A 21,638-nucleotide genomic window follows, 5' to 3' on the forward strand; every position below is an offset into this window, starting at 1 on the left:
TGCACCAACCAAAACAACAGTCCATCTGACGTTGAAGGGGGCATTGTCCACAGCACATCCTTCAGCTGCATATTTTTGAGGAAATGAAGAGTGTTTTGTTTCAGAGTCAATGACTTTGCCTGGATCACTCCTAGTCCAAACCTCAATACCCCTTTCTCCCTCTAAATCTTGATCTTGTGTCCAGCTGTCCGAGGAAAGACAAAGTGACATTGTTACTGTGATGCACTGGAGTGGAGCAAAGCAAAGGCAATAAACTGCTGCGTGATTTGTGCCATTTTCTCTAGAATGCATAGTGATTGGCCTGGCCAGCCATGCTATTCTCTATTCTAAAATGGTGATATGAACATGCTTACCAGAGACCGTTTGCACTCAAAAAATGAAGTCTGAAGCGCCTTGCAATGACCCTCCTTTAGGCACTCACTCGGCGCCTTTCCTTCCTTGGAAACAAACAATTGGAAGATGTTACACGTGAACAATGGCTATCGGTAATAAAAGACATATTTTGGGGTATCTGGTGTTCTTGGCAGAGAACTAGACGAGAAACACGCTGGGATTTACCTCATCTGTTTTTCATAATATGCCTGTGAGCCTACCTTTACGACACAGTCGTGCTGAAGGAGACAAGCCTTGAAGTCTTCTCTAACCCCAGCGCAGGCGCGAGAATCTTCCTCTTTGTCTTCGTAGTATTTCGGCATCTTGACCACTAAACGTTTACGCTTAAAATATATACCACTATACCATCAATTTAAATGAATAACCTTGTTACCCCTGTCATCTCCTGACATGTTTATCGAACAGCCTGATGGGAAACAGGAAGTATCAGGCCGCGGTGCATCATGGAACTCGTAGTTTTATGTCTCTTTTGCGATAGAATTCCACAGCTAATTTTTGAACAGCAGTTTTTGTTACTCTTCTAGTTTACTGACTATTTAGACATAATGCAAATGATATGGCGATGCATAAAGTCAAAATTAAGAAAAATGACAGTGAATTGTAGCATGGAACAACCCTTTTATTTCAAAGATGACAATGGAAATGACAAACACTTCAGGCAGACATGTACATGAAGGCACAAGAACCAATGGTTGTGTTGAGAAAAGAAAGATTAATGTCCCTTTACATTTACAGTGCCGAAGTGGGCTTTTTCAATGATTTCATGCACATTAAAACTCTTACAAGCAGTCTCCTAAAAACTTGATGCAATGAGTTTCTTATGAATCATAGAAAACTGTCGCACACTAACATAAGTGGACAAAAATATTCTGTAAAAAGGCACTTCATATCGTCCAAGAAAAACTGATAGCTACCATGAGTAGGCTTTACGCTTGACATCCATTGAATCAAAACATACACAAAACGTGTTTTGAACAAGTGAAGCTGTGTGAAAAATGGACTGTTACCTATATATTTACAGTGTTAATTTCTACATAAGTAAAGGCTCTAATTTCATTCCAATAATACAATACAAAGTGATCACTGCAGTCATCAGTAGTCTATAGTAAAGACATTCCTATTCAAAATGTTCTAAAGCAAATGAAATATTGGGTTTGTATAAAAACAAAACAGAAAGCCTAAGTGGTATAGAAAATATGGCAATATAGTGCAAATAAATGATGTGACCATTGTAATGTAAACAAACTGAATTGGATGCTGGACTTGTTTGATGTGACATGACAGTCAGCAAGGAGTATTTGAAAGGGACACTTGGATAGTGGATTATGAAAGTGAATGTAAGGCACATCCACAACTATTTAGACCCTTCCCCACCCATGAACTTTTAGCACTCAGTTAGCTTTACAAAGCAGTACAGCTGAACCAACATACTAGGTAGACACAATTACAATGAGCAGCTATGACAGTCAAAATAAAATGCACATCAGCAGATAAAAATTCAGTCCACAAATAAAAAGTCATTGGACTACCATAAAACTTCTAGTAATTAAAATATATTTGACATCTTGTACAAATTAAAGATTTATTTCAAATAAATTAATTCACCTTCATAGATCGTCATAGCTGTAATAATATCTCAATATAATAGCTTCCTTCAAGACAGTGATACCAAGGCAATAGCTGATTGGTTTACAAATTATCAAGTCATGACATGGATGCAGTCATATATATAGATACATCGACATACATGGAAGAGTGTGAAAAGTGTCAGTGTTAAAACTACCGTCTACCCTAATGTAAAAAGTAGCCTACAGTTGAGCCAATTAAGAGGAAACGTTTTGGGTGACAATGTATTAAACTGAAAAAAAAAAAAGAAAAGAAAAAAAAAACGATGATCTGGGCTGGTGTTTAGAAAAACTGAAATGAGAGCTGAACAACTGGCCATCACTTACATGGACATTCTTCACCCAAGTTTTGTCCCGACAGTGCAATACCTCCAGCTTGCCCACAGGCGGCAGCATCAAGTAAAAGAAGGATTTGGCAGCATCTGAACCAGTGACGAGCTAGCATGTGACTGGTTTTCCCAAAAAGTGAAGATTGTCCCTGTTCCTCACGTTTGTATCACATCCAAAGCTGCTGAAAAAGACAGTCATTCTGTGAGCCAGCGCTGTACTCCTCACTTTGCTGCAGTAGTATTCACATTCTCTCAAAATATGAGCACAACAGTCAAGAGGAAGTGGACCGATGGGGTAAAAAAAAAAAAAAAAAAAAAAAGTATTCTGATGCAAAGTAGAATGATGTGATGTGCAAAGCCAGAGAGGAAATGTTGGGTTCCATAGTCGAGCAATGATGAGCGACTGTAATGGTCTCTGGTGAGTTCAGCTCAACAAAAGCAGTTTATTGTTTGGTCCTCTGGGGCCCATGGTGCTTCATGGCCAGCGTCAGTCAGCCTGATATCCTCTTAATGTGTATCTGCAAACATTGGTAAACATAAATAAATATTAGTAGTCCAGTGGGTTCCACTTCCTGGAAATGTTATAACTAAGAGGTTATAACTTTCTGTATCATGACTAGTTATAGACTGCTTCACAAGAAAAAAATAATTATAAGAGGTCTGAGAACTTTCTGCATGGCCCACAGCATGTTTAGGATGTGGATGGCTTACTTCACTCAGGATTGCCCATACAGCGGAGTCTTTGAGAACTGACAGCCGAAGGGCCACCACAGGATTAAATGATGGATCTACAGCTCCTTCAGCAACGCCTTTCTCAAACTGACCTGTGGAGCAATAAGGTACACACACACCAGTCACTACAGGCACAGCCGAGCTAATGATGGCGACTGATCTTCAAATACTTTGGATAAAAATCGACACTTACCAACCCGGTAAAAGCGGTCTTCAGTCCGTTTATACTTGTCTTTGACCTGCAGTCCAGCCTCCTGACAGACACAGTAAGTAAATGAGAACACAATGCAAGAATGTGTTGCGAAGGGCACAACAACAATTGTGTCATGCTTATATTCCTGCCAGTATTAATCAATATAGCACGTCCCTTACAGCAAGCACTCAATGTAATCTAATCAGAGGCGTTTGCACATCACACCACGAATGGAAGACAGTATGAAGTGTGTTTTCATACCGAGACAGGCAGTATTTCCACTGTTGTGTTCTCAATCTTGTCTCCAGGGTGCTCCTGGTTTCCACTGCGAAACAGGAACCTGCCAATATTCGCAAAATAATTACATTTGAAAGTTCATCCACACCTTCAACACGCACTCAAGAGATGATCTTACACACACGAGTTCTACAGGTGACATTAACTTCTGTTATTCAACTTAAACTGTGAAACTAATATATGATAGACTCATTACATGCAAAGTGAGTTATGTATAGCCTTTATTTGTCATCATTTTGATTATTATGGCTCACAGCTTGTAAAAACTCTCTGAAAAATCTCAGAAAATTAAATTAAATTAAAAAATGTAAAAGCCATAATCATCAAAATTATAACAAAGGCTTGGCATAGTCACTTTGCATGTAATGAGTCTATATCATACATTAGTTTCACATTTTAAGTTGAATAACAGAAGTAAACACACTTTTTCATGATATTCTAACTATATGACAAGTACCTGTATAATTCTTTGAAGGCTTTTTTACACCTCCCACGCACAAAAAATAAATTTAGAATAAGAGAAATAAGTCTGCTGGTTACTGGTTTCCTATCACTAAAGCATCAGTGGTCATGTGATGAACATGCTGTCAGGAAAGCGGCACATGAAATCAAATTCTGTACATCAGTATAGTTTAACATTATTGTCAATAATGAATATTGTAAAATGTGAAAATAACAAAAAGATGGATTTTGCACCACCCCCTCAGCCAGGAACCAGCGAGAGTGGGAGGCTGATCTGAGACTGCTTATTTTAGAGCACTCTCATTAGCCCACACTGATCCCCATGGAGGGCCTGCACACAGTGGAGCCGAACCAGATTCTCCCGAGGCCACAGTAAAATGAAAGGTTCTGGTGCCAAAAGTTTCTACTGTACAGACCATATAGACACCATGCTCAGTTTCTATTATCAAACATACCTTTCTATGCTAACAGGTCTGTCAAATTTGAACAGAACGTAATCTCCCAATGAAGGAGTTATGGCCCAAAAAAAGTCTTCTCCCAAGTATGTCTTTTCCAGGGTGTGACCTTGATACACCTGCACAACAAAGGATTTTTAGATATATGTATAAATCAAATGGCAAGTCTGGATGTGTGGAAGTAGATGCCTTCATTGAAGTGGAAACCTCAGCTGGGGGGTTGATGTGCATTTTGTGAAGCAATGGTTTTAAAAAGTCCTTGTCCTGCACAGAAGGGGGAGAGATGGAGGTAAAGGTCAGTTCCAGAGATTTAGCGGGGCATTAACGTTTGGTGCCTTTACAACAACAAAAAAGCATGTACCGTGAGTTTTTGGATTTTTCCAGCAAGAGATGAATGAAGCCCTACGTGCTGAAACAAGGAGGGTCTAAATCTTATTCGAAGACTGGACTTTTGTCTCTCACAGTGTTTCTGTAAAAGGAAAACCAACTATATAACTTCAGACACTTACTTAGTCACCGACTTTGAAACTCAACACGAACAATTAAGAGCATACCGCATCTTTCTCAGGATTGCAGACTTTTACCCAAAGAATATGGTCTAGCAGCCAGTCAATGGGCTTCTCTTTGTAAAACATAAAGATAAATTCAACAATGAGGTTTAAGTCAGGAGCCTGGAACATTTTGCCTGGAATGAAACAGAAGAAAAGTTGGGGAAAAAAAACTTATTTTTAGGTTAGTGACATAGACTAAGGAAATCTATACAAAATGTTTAGCAAAAGTATAATTTTGCTAACTATGTTTTAGCAAAAATTGTCAAATGCACTTTAATTCTGACAGTATTTGCGTGATACCACTGGACAGATAAAACTGAGCTTGTATTTTGTACATGCAAACTTTGATTTAAGTTAGAAGAACTGACTCGGCAGAGGGAAATAAAACAACTTAGCAAGGATTACTGGCTCACACATGTCATGGTTGCCTTTGGACATAAGCTGACAGTGCACAATCCGGTCCAGGAGATGGGCCTGTGCTGCTTAGAGTATTGATCGAATGCTTAACAAGCCATACCAATGAAGCCCAACTGAGAGAACTCCAGGATCATCCAGTCTTCAGACGAGAGCTGCAGGGCAAAGTTCTTCATTGTGGCAAAATAGTTCGGCTTGGCCACAATGTCATCCTCCAACTAGAAACAAGAAAACAGAGAAAGAGAGAATGAGAAAAGCGTAACACAGATAAACATAGGCTATAAAAAGTGCAGATATAGCAGGTAGGGAATGACAGGAAGATGTCTATCTTTACAGAGGGACACAGCGACAGGGAGGGCACAAAATTCTGCTGAGTAGCTATGCTAAACTGCTAGAAGTACAAAATACCTCTCCCTCCACTTGAGAACAGAGAATGAGGACACAATGCATCAGGCAGAAATGGAGAATGGACATGGTTAATTTAATCAGAAATTAATGCTTTTTGCACTATCTCTGTTAAAAGAAAAAGTACAAATGTTTTCAGTGAATCAGTTATAATTTAAACATGTTGGCGTAGACGCCATGAGTAGAATACACTAAGTAAAGCTCAGTGAAATACACAACAATGCGGTTGAAATGCTCAACATTAAATGATAAATTGATGTACCTGGACATAGTACACTCCTTTGCTCACAGCATACATCATGAGAAAAGAATAGTCTAGGTTTTGTTTGGTTCTCCATCTGCAAACAAACAAAACAATCACAACAAAACTTGTAAAAAAAAAAAAAAGTGTTTTATCTAAGTGTAAAATAGATAAGAACATTCTAAAGGAATCTGACAAGAAGCACTCTGTTTAATATCATTCTATTCAATTCTAAGAATCGCTTTGTACAGTGAAGGCCACAGTCATGACATACACTAGAATAGATTAATACTAGCACATAAAGTACAGTGTGTGGGAGGAGGCTACGTAGGCTTCTTTTCAAGGCAAAGGCACGTTTAGAAAATGTGAAGCAAAATGAATTCACAAATTCAACATCAACCTCGACACTATACAGCTGTGCTGTTGAGCAGACAACATATACACCACATATACACAATGTACACAACAAGGACTGAATGAAAGGAACTTGGTCTACATCTACTACATGCTCTGGAGCAGTGATTCTCAAAATGTTTCAACACAAAGTATCATCGGATAAAAATATTTTTATTTCAAGTATCAACAGATATCAAATCAATGTGTCTAAAATAGACTAAAATATGCTAAACTGGGTGCAAACCATGTCTAAACAATTCAACTGACACCTAATTTAAATGTATTACTAAAGTGCACTACAAATGAAATTACATACAAGGAAAATGAATAAAGTCTAAAATAGCAGATGACCCCGAGCACCACAGGTTGAGAACCACTGCTCTAGAGCCATAAACCAGAGCAAAAATGTAACCGTGAGTCCATAGCTGCATTCAAACCACAGTCAAAGTAGAAGTCAGTCCTACAACAGGATACAAACTCTGATGTATTGTGCAATAAGTGACAGTCATCAGGATCGGAATATGACTGTGCTTTGTTATTATACATAGTATTTTATGACCAGAAGATGATAAAGGCAGGGTATAAAAGGCGCAGTAACAACAGCCAGAAAGAGTGCTGCAGCTGATGACCTTGATGTGACTTTGAGAAATGCCAGTCGAATACTAAGTACCCACGCAGTCTGCCTAAAAGCTTTGGCCCTTCTTCTGATGCCTAACTCATTTCTGGTCTTTATTGCTGCCCTCATCAAAGCCCCTGTGATTCTAATCAAGCTTATTCTCTCTATGTATTAAGATTTAAAATTATCCTCCAGTTCTCGCCAATCAAAGCTCAGAGCACATGGACATCATCGTAACATGATATTTTTATTGAGTAGTCTTACCTGACACGCTCTTTGGAGTCTCCAAATGTTTCTTTGAGGTTAGTAAGGTCAGGATAATAGGCAGTTGGGGGGGATATAACCTCCAGTAAACCTGAACTCAGCTCTGTAGAAAACCTGTAAAAAGCCAAAAAGTGAGCAAACTAAAACCTGTCAAGTATTAAAAGGCAGTTCAGTTTACTTACTCTTTCTCAAGTCCAGCAACAACGCTGTTAACATAATCAATGTCCGTCTGCAAGAATTACAAGGAAACTTGTAACTGCCATATAATTTGATAGTAGTTTCGACAGATCTACTACACCAGCAGGGACTTACCTCCCCAACATAAACAATAATGACACAGTCAAGTTTCTCCTCTGCAGACAGCTTGTCTATGAGGGATCGCAGTGTCTCTGACAGATACGACTTCACTTTCCTTTTAACTGTAGGGATTCCCATCACCATGGTAACTAGAGAAGATAAAACACACGGCATGATATGACAATGTTAGAGCTGACCATAAAACACCCGCGTTGTTCACATGACAAATCTGTGTTGAAACTTTAAAGAATAAATGCAGTTAATACGGGTTTAACATAAAGACACCTTTGACTATGACTACATCATCAGAGTTTAAAATAGACTTTTCTCGCAGCTGAACAAGAAGCCACGATGCCACTTGAAGTCAACTGATGAAGTGAGAGGCTGAGATGTGAAATGATAAGAGAAAAGAGCACTATTGTCATCTGTTGTAGCGCCCATTGTTCAGGCTCCGAGTGGCTGTGTCCGAACACACCAGTCTTTAGAGGGGAACAGTGCACCAGACTAAGAAACAACACACTGGAATAGACAATAAACCGCTCTTTCAATTGCAGACGTACAAAGATCACTTTCACTGAGCTTTTACTGTCTGAAGGGGAGAAATGCGAGATGTCTTACCCTCAGTCAAGGCGTAGTAGTTGTAATAGAATAGCTCAGATAAACAAGACATCAAAAGGTGCTACTGAAAGTAAATCTATACATTTCAATATCGGTAGTAAAAAAAAAAAAATCTATTTGCAAGGAAATACAGCTGGCCATGATAACCACTGAGCATGTCAGGGTGTGTTCTTATTTTAAAAGGGAGCATATTGATTTTAGCGCTGTGGGGCATAAAGGAAAAAGCAAGTTCAGACCAAGGGAGGGGTTCAGTGGACTGAAGAGTGGGTGATCTGCCCGGCGTGGCAAATCTGTCCCACTTTTGCTTTGTGTTTCCCCGGCTGAGTATGAGACGTATAGCCGCAACCACCATCAACGCAAAAAGTAGGTCGAGGATGAAAGGAGAATGTGGGAGGGGAGAAAGGAGACAGAAATGCAACATCAGAGCATGTGGCAGTGACAAAAAACAGAATGAAGCCTTAAAGTGCAGCAGGAGCAGGCCCTTTCTGGTTAGTGCCCGCCCCGAGCGCTCGAGGCAGTCTGATGCAAAGGACTGTAGCATTTGTTGCTTTAGCAATGATGGCATTGAAAAAGGTGCTTCATTAATTATGTGCATATAATTAATTATGAATATGTGCATATTAATAATAATTTAAGTCAGTGGTTCTCGAACTGAGGTACTTCTTCAGGTGGTACTCCGGGTCATCTGAAATTTTAGACTTTATACATTTTAATTAGAGATAACATATATTGTGCACTAGTGTTGCATTTCAGTTTGTGCTTTTCTCATTTAGATAACCTTAATATGCAGTTTAGGCATAATTTAGTCCACTTTAGGCCACTTTAACCCGATTTACTGATTTTATCTTGATTTGGGCCTGGTGGTGCTTGATTAAATATTTTATGGAGGTGGTACTTCAAACAGATATACTTTACAAAAATCTAGGATGGTCTATGATGGACAGAATTAATTGTTGCAATAATTGTTGCTATATTACTTAACACAATGTCGTCTTTCACATGGGTCAACAAGATTTTCAACCAGCCTTGGGAGAACTAATTCAGATTTTTTTTTAAATATAGTGGGAAAATAGACAGCATTTGATAAAAGTTGCTGATCTTTGTAGGCAAATTAAAATCTCTACAAAGCATTTTAAAGGACATTTAATTAATGATAGAAACATACACAGTAAAACTTATTTTTGAAATGAATGGCTGGGCCTTCCTTAATGCAAATGCAGTATTTACCTAATCTCGTAAAACAAAGCAAGAGACACAGGTACATTTCCCATAACTCAATACTACAGGACACAATCATTGTAAGGCTCTGAGGTTGTATATTTTACATGTATTAAACAGTGTTGGGGGCAACATATTACAAAAGTAACGAGTTACACAAATATCTAACTTTTTTCAGTAACTAAGGATATGAATATATTACTTACCGAAAATACTAGTATATTAGTCATTACATTTCAAGTACCGTAACTCGAGTACAAGAGCATTTAAATGTATGAATGAAAAAATGCTGGTGTATTCGTGCCTTTCAGTCATGTGACTTTTGTTGTTATGGCGGCCATTTTGAATACCAAAGTATAATCTCTCTACTCAGGATATAAATGAAAGACAACTGATTGACACTCGCATTTTTATGTACTCGTAATATCTTCTTATGTTACTCAAGAAGATAACAGTAAAAACACGGCCCCAGAGACGCACGTTTATGTGAAGAAACCAGTGAGTGTTTAAGGTGCTCAAGACATTAGCATGCTACCGGTTAGCATTTAGCAACAGCTCAGCTCTGACCTCTTCAAGAGAAAGCCCTGAACCAGACTCCAAACAAAGCCTTGGATACAACATGTGACAGAGCTCAGAGCTGAGCTAGTATTTCCTCAGTGTTCATAGATGTGAACACTGTTTATCGCGGTGAAGCCATTGACAGTTGATTGAATCAACTGTCAATGGCTGACAGTTGCTAACCGGTAGCAGCATTGACACAGACTGTGATTTTTGTAGATTGTCATGTCAACAGTCTCAGAGAAAGGTTTTCGGTTTCCTCTTTGTTGTGTTAATTTAGTCTGAGGAGTGCAGCAGATCTCTAGTAAATCCTGCTGTAGCTTGACAGACAGTGCTGCTACGTCTATCACGTATATCACAAGCATGCGCTCTCTGGGGCCGTGTTTTAACTGTTATCATCTGGAGCAATGATTATGAGTACATAAAAATGCCCCTGTCAATCAGTTGTCTTTCATTCTCATCCTGAGTAGAGATATTGTTACATGTTGCAGTACTGCATAATTCTACTTTGATATTCAAAATGGCGGCCGGAACTTTGCGTGATGTCATTGGAAACGCATGTATAAGATCTGCAGTTGCATCTCCTCAAATAAAACACAAGAGAATGGAGAAAGAAAAGGAAATCTCTGACTGCACTTTTGCTCTGTGGCATTATTACTATATTCAATTTATATTTTGTTAAAAGTAATTCAAAGTAGTGTAACTTACTCAGCTACATTTCTGAAACAGTAATATAACATATTACATTCTTAGAGCTGTAATCACGAATATAGAATACATTAAAAATTTAAAGTAACTTGCCCAACACTGTGCATTAATATAACTATCACACTCACCTCCAGTGCGTCCAAGACCAACCTGCACAGCAGGGTGCAAGCTGCCCTCATTGCTGAGGAGATGAGGCAGATGATGGTAAATATTTGGGACCTGCAAAGGTTTTCTATTTGCAAGTTCCTTCAGTAGTTTCTGGGTTTCATCTGTTAGGAGAGAATACATAAAATCACCATGAACAGCACACAGAAAGGTTAGTCATACACTGGCCAGATATAACCTACCGGAGAAGTTAGTGAGCGCATCTTTGCTGTTGTTGGTCTCAGCGATGGCACGTCTGAACTGCTCCAAGATGGTGTTGAGTTCAGAGGAGCGCTGCAGTGTCCTGTGCTCAGCCACACGTAAGCGCTCTTTCAAGGCATGAAACTCTCTCTGGTAAGCTATCAGCTTTTCTATGAAAACAGAAATGTGTGCTTCAGTTTGAATCATAGCATGTACATTATCATGACAAGTTGTAATTTAAGTAATTGAATGTACTACAGTGTAATATTTAAGCAAATAATAATAGCAATGACATATAGGCGGTATTTGCTATATTTAAGACATAATTAAAGTTCACATGTCTTCTCCATGAGAGCAACCATCTAATTTCACTCTTATACAGAATGGAGCCACTCTCTTGAGCTCAAAGCCACCTTCTGATAAGAGGAGTTAGGGAGCGACAGTTGAGAAGCAGGATATGACAAAGTTCCTAATGACTAATGACTCCCTATGACATTTCATATTTAAACACACCTAAAGCTTTTTGAAAAGGTTTTGAAAAGGTCCAGAGCTTCTCTTTGTCTAAAAATTGCTATGACCCAAAACATGACATATAATAAGCAGCAACACGGTTCATTCACATCTATCCAGTGCTTAGGTTGCGGATGTGTGATGAGAAAATGTTGAAAATAACCATAACCTTATACCTGGGAGTAGGAGCTATATCAGATGTGCTGTAACCTCATTTCCATTTACTTGTCTTAATTTTATCAGAAAGGATACATAATGACATTCTATTTTATATTTTGCTGAGTCAGTGCCCAAGTGGACCCTACCTACTCTTTTGAAAATATCAAATGAAAATGAACAGATCAAGTTGGGCAGAAAATACATCACTAAAAAGCTCTTAACATGTGCGGCTGACTGAAACAGGCTGGATCACTCTGTACACAATGCATTAAGCAATCATGTCTCCAGGCCTGCACTACAGCTCTATACAATCTCATTACTCTCGAGCAGGACCTGTGGGGGAAGGGCAAGGTGGCCGTATTCTTCTGTCTTTGACATGAACCTGGTGGTTGTTGGTGGTGTTTAAGGATTTTTGAACCATAGGTTTCATTGAATAGGACAGCACCGGGTGAAAGGAGGTGAAGAACAGGGAGAGACTTTTATCATTTTTTTTATTTTATTCGTCCATTATTTCTCTAGGATAAAACTCATTGAGATTAAAACTTTATTTTTAAAGGATGTCTTGGCCAAGATGCAGGCGAACAAGTTTACACACAAAATGGTCAACAGTTGGGACTCAAAGCCACAATGCTGATGTTGGAAGAGAGTTACTGCACCTGTTTTGTGCTGAACACGTTTACTTTTAATACCAAAACAGAACCAACTGTTGAAGTTGAAATCTTATCAAATCCCTAGTTAGTGCCAACAAAGGGCAGTTCAAGGGTCAAACTCAGTACAATAATCGATGTAGCCATCATACAAAAGCAGGTTAACGATTAATTTTCATTTAACTTTTGTAGAAAAGAATGGTCTCCCTTTAAACTGTTTTCACAGCTATTCACTGAACAAATGCATTTAAGTTCATGCCCTTTGCAAATCCCCGCACCTCCTTGGGGTCACATTGAACCTCATGAAGGGCCCAATTTGGACAACCCAGCTTTAGGTAATGTCAATAATAATCAGTCAAAGAACAAATTCATCTGTGAAGATGTTGAGCAGTGTGTGCAGACCATTCTCATGGTGATTTCTCATTAACAAAACAAGCCCTACTCAGCTCTTCCCTGCTCTCTTCAGTTTAGCTCCAGTTGGAATTCACCCAAAAATAAAGCCAGAGAAGTCTGAAGGCCACACTGGATAAATACCGCTTTCAGATGTTCTGATTTATTGATGACAGGAAAGGAGGTAAGCTAACCGGGCTAATGCTAGCACATGGCAGTTTCTGAAGATTCAGTCGATTTACACGCACAATAGTGTTATGCTGTGATATCTTAAATTGCGTATGCGGCTATTTTAGAGGGCCGTCTACTCGCTTTTGGCAAATCAGCCGTCAATAGTACCTACTTGGCTCACTTTGGCTCAATGTGGAAGTCAATACTAAAATAGCACCGTGTCCAAGGTGCACTCCGGGCTTAAAATCCATTGCGTGACAGGACTCCCCCCTGTATTACAACCTCTAGGGGTCCAAGAGCTGGATCTACATCTTCATGTATGTTTGAGGAGTTCTTGACATAAGGAGTTTTTGCACTTAACTGTTCAAGGCACTCCAAGTGCTTTTTCTATCGCACAAAGCTCTCAGTCCCCTTTGCACAAGTTTACATAAAACAGCACCAAAAAAGCTGATCAATGATGTCAGCGCTGTGCATGCATGTGACGTCAGCACACCATCAAAACAAAATTCAGCATGTTCCCCACAGGCAGCCAGATTGGCGGAAAATTTAGAGCAGAGCGAGAAATACTGCATGCAATAACCAGGTTTTGGGAGATTCCAGAAAAACAAAGGATTCAGCAGTTTTACTACCTCACAATACAAAGCAAACAGGGACTCTACACATCGAAGATGGAAGGAGGAGAGACTAATTGGCTTGAAATTAGCAACTGGATTATGTGTTACAAGTGCATTACTAAAACTAACTGCCAAATACAGTTATGCACATGTACTTGCTTTTCATAAATATCTTAACAACATCCCAAAAGTGCTCCTGGTCTGACTTGGCCCAGAGCAGGTCCCTGAAATGATCCCTCTAGCAGCAGCCCACCCCCTGGTACACACCTGTCGGAAACCGCATCTAAGGGGTGTTTGATGTGGGGTTGCCAACTAGTAAGCTTGTGTCCAGCATATCTCTAGCAAATAAATCAATATTTCAAAGTGATGCGCTGTACAGCAAGTTTCATTTGGATATTCACAAGGACATTCAAATCTGTAAGACATCAAATCTTCCCCAAACAATTTGTCTGTGTTTTAGGTTTTTCCGCAGCTCTTGGTTATTTGCCTATGTTTTGCAGACTAACGGCTAGTGCACATGCTCATAGCACTGCTCCTGGGGAAGTGACGCAACCATGAAAGGGCCTATTGGAAGATGAGATACTCAGGCATGAGAAACAGTGGTCATTTAATGTTAAAGCATCATCAAAATCATTAAAATCCACAAGTGACACTATATTTTCAGAAAGACTAATACTCACCATTTAGAAAGCACTTGCTCTGAAAGCCAATTGAATAAAACCTGCAGCTCCACATAAACTGTGGCAATATTTGGACTCTCAACATCACAAAAGGAAGGAACAAATTGTGCTCCATATAAGTCCAGAATCAACACAGAACTCTCTGTCCAATACTTGTCTGAAAGTCATTTTTTCCCATTTCATTTGTTTATTTATACATCCATGTTCATATTTTTCTTTGCACTAATATAAACGGAGCATGATGAAGACATCGTCATATAGTCCTTCCCCCTCATCATTAACTAATTGTCTTTGATACTGTCTGTCTGGTCTATTATGACTTTAGTTCACCACCACAGTCACAAAAACAAAGACAAATTTCCACCGAGGTGGACAGTAGAGTTAATCTAATCTAATCTTTTATTTATACTGTATTCATTGAAAGTTCAATTATAGTATTCCCCCCCAAAATAGAAGAGCCATACAGAATCAAGAAATGGCACCAACTCCTTCATTGATGCAGATCTAAAATTCCATGTGAAACTTGCTGTACTATCATCACTTGTGGATCACCTCACTGCTTTGAGAGTACGTATGCAGACTGGACGGTTCAGTCTCTGATGTTGGGTGAATGTTTTGTATTTTTAAACTGCTTTATCAACACATGAAAGGCCCTTGTCGCCTTGTCCTTGACCTGGGTCTCCTGCTGCTGCCTGCTGCTGCCTGCAGGTTCATGGGTGCTGATGCGGGGCTGTGTGCACCACTGAGAAACTGCTGTGATCAATATGCAGATGTCTAGCTCCAAGAAAATCCCTGCTTTGCTTTTCAAGGAAAATCGAAAAGAAATGACAAGGCACAAGAAAACTCAGTCAATGCCCTGTGTAATATTCATTTGTATTGAGTCAACCATAAATAATTAACAAAAAACTAAAGCTAATTTACAGAAAGAAATATACAAATAAAGCTAAAATTACAAAATCTATCTATATCTATAATAACAGCCTAATCAGTGACCCACAACTGACTTCTATGTCAGTTTGTGAAGGAACAGACATGTGGACATTCATTATGCATGTATGAAAGCCCGGAGTTATCCACAACCCAGTGGTGCCACACACGGTTTAAAAATGCAAAACGCAACACTGAATGCAACAAACACTTGAGACACAACGCAGACATTTGAAAAGACGGCCTTAATATAACTTGAATGGACACATCAAGATGCTAACAAATACGTTTTTGCACATTGCACAAGGTGCAGAGTAGTAGTAGTATTGATTTTTCGGGTATTTTCCAGAAAAAAAGCAACTTGATCCTTCAGTGGGTCAGTGATACTCCCTCAACGCTGTGCAAATCACAAAAGTGCACACTTTCTCAATTTTAACCTCTTAAATACGTCGCTTTACCTCCTGCACTTTGCTCCTATACAGCAACTTTTCTTTGTGCTATAGCTTAGACTTGAAAGGCCAGTGGTTTGGTTGCACAAAGTTTATCAAAGTTGCTTGAACAATAAATGTATGTTACGTGTTTGAGAGTGCGAGTGTGGGACAACAAATTAGCCCATGGCTACAATCCAGTGTGGGGTGTCCATTAAATAATAAACACCAATAAATAAAGGCTCTTGTCATTTTCTATTAGAGAAAATGACAAGATTCTCCTCAATAATGTTTCACAGTTATTCCTTTTATTCCTTCTTCCAACAGATTACCTGGGTGTGCCCACACACAAAGTGCAAAGTACAAATGGACGTTTATGTTGTTTCTATATTCAAACATGTGAGATCATATCTGGCACTCTACACTCAGTTTTCCTGCTTATCGCATCTCTTTGGTGGAGTTACTATACTATTTTTAGATTATTGTTTGAGATTATTTGATGATGGAAGAAAACCTAGCCTTAAACAATAAGGAAACAACACATGGTTTGAGGAAGGCAGAGAGGAAGTCACATGCCTGGATTATTCCCACTGAATCAACTGCATTGTTGAACTCAGAGGTTCCTCCAGAAGTCAGTCTGGCTCATAATTCATAAACAACTAAGAAGATAAACACCAGGCTTTGTATTCTTTATAAAAAGCCTGGAAATGATACTCATTGACAACAACTGTGTTATATATCACTATGTATGATATGTGTGAGTGTGAGCATGTATGTATGCGAGCGTGTATGCGTGTGTGTACGTATATGTGTGCGTGCGTGTGTGTGTTACAGAACACACTCTCATTCATCCTGGCCTATTGTACATGTTTTTAGTGGTAGGGGAAACCGGAGTACCCAGAAGAAACCAATGCAGACACGAGGACATGAAAACTCCACGCAGAAAGGCTACACGATACGTTCCATACGCGTATTTCAGCTAGCATAAGAAAAAAGAGAAAAAAACTAAATTAGTAAATGTTTAACTGAAACTGAACTTTTACACATTTGTAAGTTCTGTTCATTGTTTTTGGCTAAGTTTGCAGTTGCAGACTTTAGCAAATGGTAAAAGGACTCAACTTATAACGCACTTTCCTTCATCAGGCCCAAAGCGCTTTACAGTAACCATCCATTCATTCATACACCAGTGTACACGGCAGTGTGCATTTGTGGGAGCTGGGATTCGAACCTATGACCTTCCGATCACAAACGACCCGCTCTACCAACTGCGCCACCGTCGCCCCCCCTTTAGCTGCGATATATTGCGGTTTCTTGCGATACGGACATTGCATCATCTACTATAGTGGTACATTATTTTTTGCAGTATAATTGTGCAGCCTTAGTGTGTATGATTTGTTTATGTATCCTTTTACTTTACTTAATCTGCAAAAAGTGCAAACAATATACAGTATCAAGCACCTTTTCTATGAGGCTGCCTACCTGAAAAACCACAGAGAGCAGGACGGCACAGAGCAGTTCCTCTCTGACAGAAGTGCATTCAGTGTTTAGACAGCTGACTGGCACAGCTCTTGTTTGCAACAGTCAAGTGACCAGCGCTGGATGGGATATTTAGAGCAAAAATACCACTAAATCCTTTCACTCCTTACAGTACTGCACAATATCCCCACTATAGTCATGTGCACGCTTACATTCACTCAGGCTTTTGAAATATTTCCCTCCACCATGACTCACATACTCAAATATTTTAAACATTATACTGAATCATGGCTATATCTACTGCATCTTTATTCTGCTCTATAAATGTCAAATAAGCAAGTATTCAACTCATCAAAGGTAATGCTAAAACAGAAAAACATACCAGGGTTGTGGACAGTAGGAAAGCAAGAGATCAAATGAATAGAAGTACAAAGTATGGAAAGAATAAGAATCAGTTTCTTTGCTTGGGTTGTTTGTTACCTCAGACTGAGGCCATTACTGAGCCCTGCTTTTCTGCATCTTAGAAAGACTACTTGGAAATAATTGTCAATTCGATGTTTGATTTATAAAAAACACCCATGAACAAGAACATGTTGAAGGGTTATGCACAGTGAAGGAAAACTAACAAAACTGATAAGCAGCACAGAACAAGACCAACCTTTGCTTTGGAAATTATCTAATGGCTGCAATTGTTTACGCTCTGATAACAACTCAGTAGGTACTAGGCACTGTCCTCACAAACAACTTCTCAGCTAACTAGAGAAACACAAGCAACATACTATAAATACAAGTCTTTGGACAAGTCAGAGTGTCAGACAAACTAACACAACAGTAGATGGATTTGTCATAGATATGGATATGTGTATTAACAGAAGCAAGTAGTACTGCGGTACATTTACTCAAGCACAATACTTTGTACTTCTACTTGAGTAATATTGTAATGAATGAAGTATATGAACTCTTACTTGCTTGGTTGTATGTGGTTTGTGTGGCTGTTTTTTTATTTTATGTTTTCTGCTCTAAAGCAATTGCCCCATGTGGGATAAATAACGTTTACTGAACTAAACTGAACTGAACTGAACTGAACTTGAGTAAAAAAATGTTACGTGCCACTGTGGGTATATTTACAATTACAAAAGCTTCATGTGAACCTAAAGTATAGTTTGGTTCAGGCCCCTTTTTCCTTCAGCAAACAGTGGGAACCAGATGTTATACAAAAAGACACATTATGCATGTTTTCTCAGTGTGTGACTTGAAACCAGAATTAATCTTTTTTAGATCAATTAGAATTTTCAAAATTATTTCTATTTGCAAAATGCCAGAAGAATGAGAGATACAATACATATATATTTGTTACTTGTTACATTTAAATAATTTGGGAAAGCCCAGATGACAATGTCATGTCCTTGGAAGCACAAGTCTGGTTCATCCTTGGGTGCAATTTCAAGATGCCTAAAGGTGCCACATTAATTGGTTCAAACAATTTTACGCAAACAGAAAAAAGATGGAAATGTCCAGCCATCATACAGATCAGAAAGAAGAAGTTCTGTGTCCCAGAGATGAACGTGCTGTGAAATGTGAATATCAACCCAAGAACAAATGCTGACCTGGTGAAGATGCTGAAACTGGTTTGTCAGACAGAGTTTGTCATTATCCAGAGCACTGTGCCGAAATGGGCTGAGAGGGTACTCTGCCAGGAAGAAGCCCTTAATCCAAAAAAAACAACATAAAAGGGCCAGATCGGAGTTGGCAAATGCACACAAGGATAAAGACTTCAATGATTTTTTTTTTAATCGTTTGGCCATAATAACCATCATCACCTTCAGAGGAAAAACTCCATCCCAACTGTGAAATACAGGGGTGTATCATAAATGATCAGCTTTAATTTTGAAATAATTACATATGTAATGTGAAGAGAGGTAGCGACTTGCACCCCTCGATAATCTATACGTCTAGGTGAAAAATAAAACAAAAATAAAAATAATAAAACTTGTTTTACTGAAACTTACAGTAACCAACGGTATAAAATACTAAGACAGACTTCCATAGACAGACTTCCCATCAAATACTTGTTAAGATGTGACGTGTATTTTGTGCTATTGATCAAATAAAGACTTCTTCGAACTGACACCTTCTCTTGAGTTTCTTATGTCCCGGAGCTGAAGGATCCCACACTTTGGGGTCGTTTTGCTGTAGGAGGGACTGGTGCACTTCACAAAATAGATGACATCATGAAGAAAGAACACTGTGGAAATATTGGAGCAACATCTCAAGACATCAGCCAGGAAGTTACACTCTTAAACTCCACCCGTATCGACCACATATTCTCCAGTTGGGCAACAATAAACTACAAAATACCAACAATAAAAAGTGACAAAAAGCGGCAAAAGAGCAACAAAAAAGTGACGGAAAAGTGACAAGATAGTGACAGAAGAGCGATGATAAAAAAAATACATTTTAAAAAGCGATGGCAACACGACAACAAACATCAGTTATTGAACTGGAGAAAATGCGCTTGGTTAAGGCGGGGGTTCAGAGGTTAAAGCTTGGGCGCAGAGGGGTCTTCCAAATGACCCAAAGCAATTTTTGTTATAATGTGGCTGAAGGATAGCAAAGTCAATGTTTTGAAGTGGCCATCACAAAGTCCTATCTCAGTCCAGTCCTGTTTGAGGGAATGGACCAAAATCCCTGCCAACTATTGTGAGAAGCTTGTGGAAGGACATCCAAAATGTTTGAACCAAGTAGTTTAAAGGCAATACTACCAAATAATAATGAAATGTATGTAAGCACTTGACTTGTAATATAAAACAGTGTCGGAAATGATATCTCTCATTCTTCTGGCATTTAGCAAATAGAAATAATTGTTAAAATTCTAATTGACCTAAAAAAGTAAAAGTTAATTCTGGTTTCATGTCAGTGTCTGTAAACATCTTGTGTTTGTATATGGAAATATGAGAATTTTCGAACTTTGTTTCTTATTTATGTCACCACTGAAACTCGAATCAGATTTTAACCCTCAGTTACCCTGTTACCCTGAGTACATTTTTTTAAAGTAACGTGACTCTAAAGTGAGTGAATGTTTCGGCTACTCTACTCACCTTAGAGTATTGACATGCATGTTCATCAAAATCAAGGTTTTCAAAATTTCAGAAGCTTCGTACAACTTTTGATTTGGCTTCATGATAGCAATTCCCTGTATATGGTTTTAAAAACGCAATAAAGTTAATTCTTCAAATTTACATAAAAATGCTCATATTAGATTTATAGATAAATACGATAGGCTTCTAATGAAATAGGAGAGCAGAGGTGAGTGAGCGTGCTCTGAACTGGTCCATTATGCACTAGATCTATAATGTCCATCAAATCAATCAATCATACGACACTTAAGTACCTGTGTCTTTTAAGAGGGTAGTGAGACTTATTGACGACACTAGAGCTTGTCTTGTGAGTCAGTGATAGGAATGCTTCACCTGCTGAGGCCTAAAGCTGTTTTGTTTGAACAAGTAATGCACTACTTAACCTACCTTTGCCATTCTGCCACGCTGTGTACCAGGACAGGCTGAGGAAGGATGTGAAGAAGATAATCGCCGTGGCCACAGTACCATTTCTGAGCCTCATCTCATTTTCATTTCAGCGATGCCTCTTTTGCTCGGTGTAGAAGACCCCGAAAGTGCCGCTACAACCTCTCGTGTTATTTGGGACGTTCAAATGGACGAAGATTGTGCCATATGCGAGCGTCTGGGGGTAATGAAGTGGGCGCAATCCTCGGCTGGTCTGTGAGTTAGCGTTTATGTCGCCTGCGTTGTCCTACAGCGATAGGTCACGAGTTTAACCAGCTTCCCGAGAAGACGGCTCACATAGTCGACTGAGAGTAAAAGGGTTCTCCGCCGATCAAAACCCGGTATGTCCAAAAGCAGACGAGGGCTACAAGTTACAAAAATAAGGCATTTTAAGTATGTGACAGGCGGATCCACCAGGATAGGCTGGTCGATCTCTGACGGTGTCCGAAAGCTACGCCCAAATCACGTTGATTCAGCCCAAGCCATGGCCCAAGCTGGCAACAGATGAATAAAGATGCAGTGGGTTCACTCAGACGGTCCGTGGCAGTGTCAATATCGATCAGCTAACGTTACAGCAAAGTAAGCTAACGGTTTGAGATAGCAGGTAAGTTAGCAACAAAGCTAAACTAAGTTATGATCATTCCCTAGGAAGTCTACACGTAAAAGGCAAAAACAAGAGGGTTAGGACAGAACGTCTAAACAAAACGGTATAAAAATGAATCCAACAGGAAAGAGATCCACATCAGTCACGAAACGTTTAACGACCCAGCAGCTGCAGCTGGCTGCGCCCACCTGCAGTGTGTGCAAGTGAGCCCCACGCGCCTTTTCCGGGGATGTCAAAATAAAGGCTCAAAGTTGGGCTCTTCAATCAGTGTTTGGCGCAACCATTTATTATCACAGCCTGCGGTTTATTATTAAATCAATGTGGTGATATGCATACGATTTGTAAAAGCATTTAA

At 39.2% G+C, this 21,638-nt stretch overlaps 2 protein-coding genes across 2 annotated transcripts; both read right to left on the bottom strand.

Annotated features, from left to right (window-relative positions):
* Positions 1–56: 56 nt before the first annotated feature.
* coa5 (cytochrome C oxidase assembly factor 5) lies at positions 57–772 on the bottom strand. The gene is made up of 3 exons (XM_079563274.1): positions 594–772; positions 354–437; positions 57–184 (listed from the first exon to the last, which is right to left on the bottom strand). Exons 1-3 carry the CDS (start codon positions 693–695, stop codon positions 143–145), a joined length of 228 nt encoding a protein of 75 aa, XP_079419400.1. The 5' UTR covers positions 696–772; the 3' UTR covers positions 57–142.
* Positions 773–1,034: 262 nt separating this feature from the next.
* On the bottom strand, positions 1,035–21,497 carry mgat4a (alpha-1,3-mannosyl-glycoprotein 4-beta-N-acetylglucosaminyltransferase A). Its single transcript, XM_079562586.1, has 16 exons — positions 20,644–21,497; positions 11,120–11,287; positions 10,901–11,041; positions 7,686–7,819; positions 7,556–7,602; positions 7,374–7,487; positions 6,119–6,194; positions 5,555–5,669; positions 5,041–5,171; positions 4,848–4,955; positions 4,676–4,750; positions 4,487–4,605; positions 3,534–3,612; positions 3,273–3,333; positions 3,059–3,171; positions 1,035–2,865 (listed from the first exon to the last, which is right to left on the bottom strand). The coding sequence occupies exons 1-16, from the start codon at positions 20,735–20,737 to the stop codon at positions 2,839–2,841; spliced, it is 1,602 nt and encodes a 533-aa protein (XP_079418712.1). The 5' UTR covers positions 20,738–21,497; the 3' UTR covers positions 1,035–2,838.
* Between the last annotated feature and the right edge of the window lie 141 nt (positions 21,498–21,638).

This window comes from Gobius niger, assembly GCF_951799975.1.
Source record: "Gobius niger genome assembly, chromosome: 9".
In the NCBI taxonomy this organism is placed as follows: Eukaryota; Metazoa; Chordata; class Actinopteri; order Gobiiformes; family Gobiidae; genus Gobius; species Gobius niger.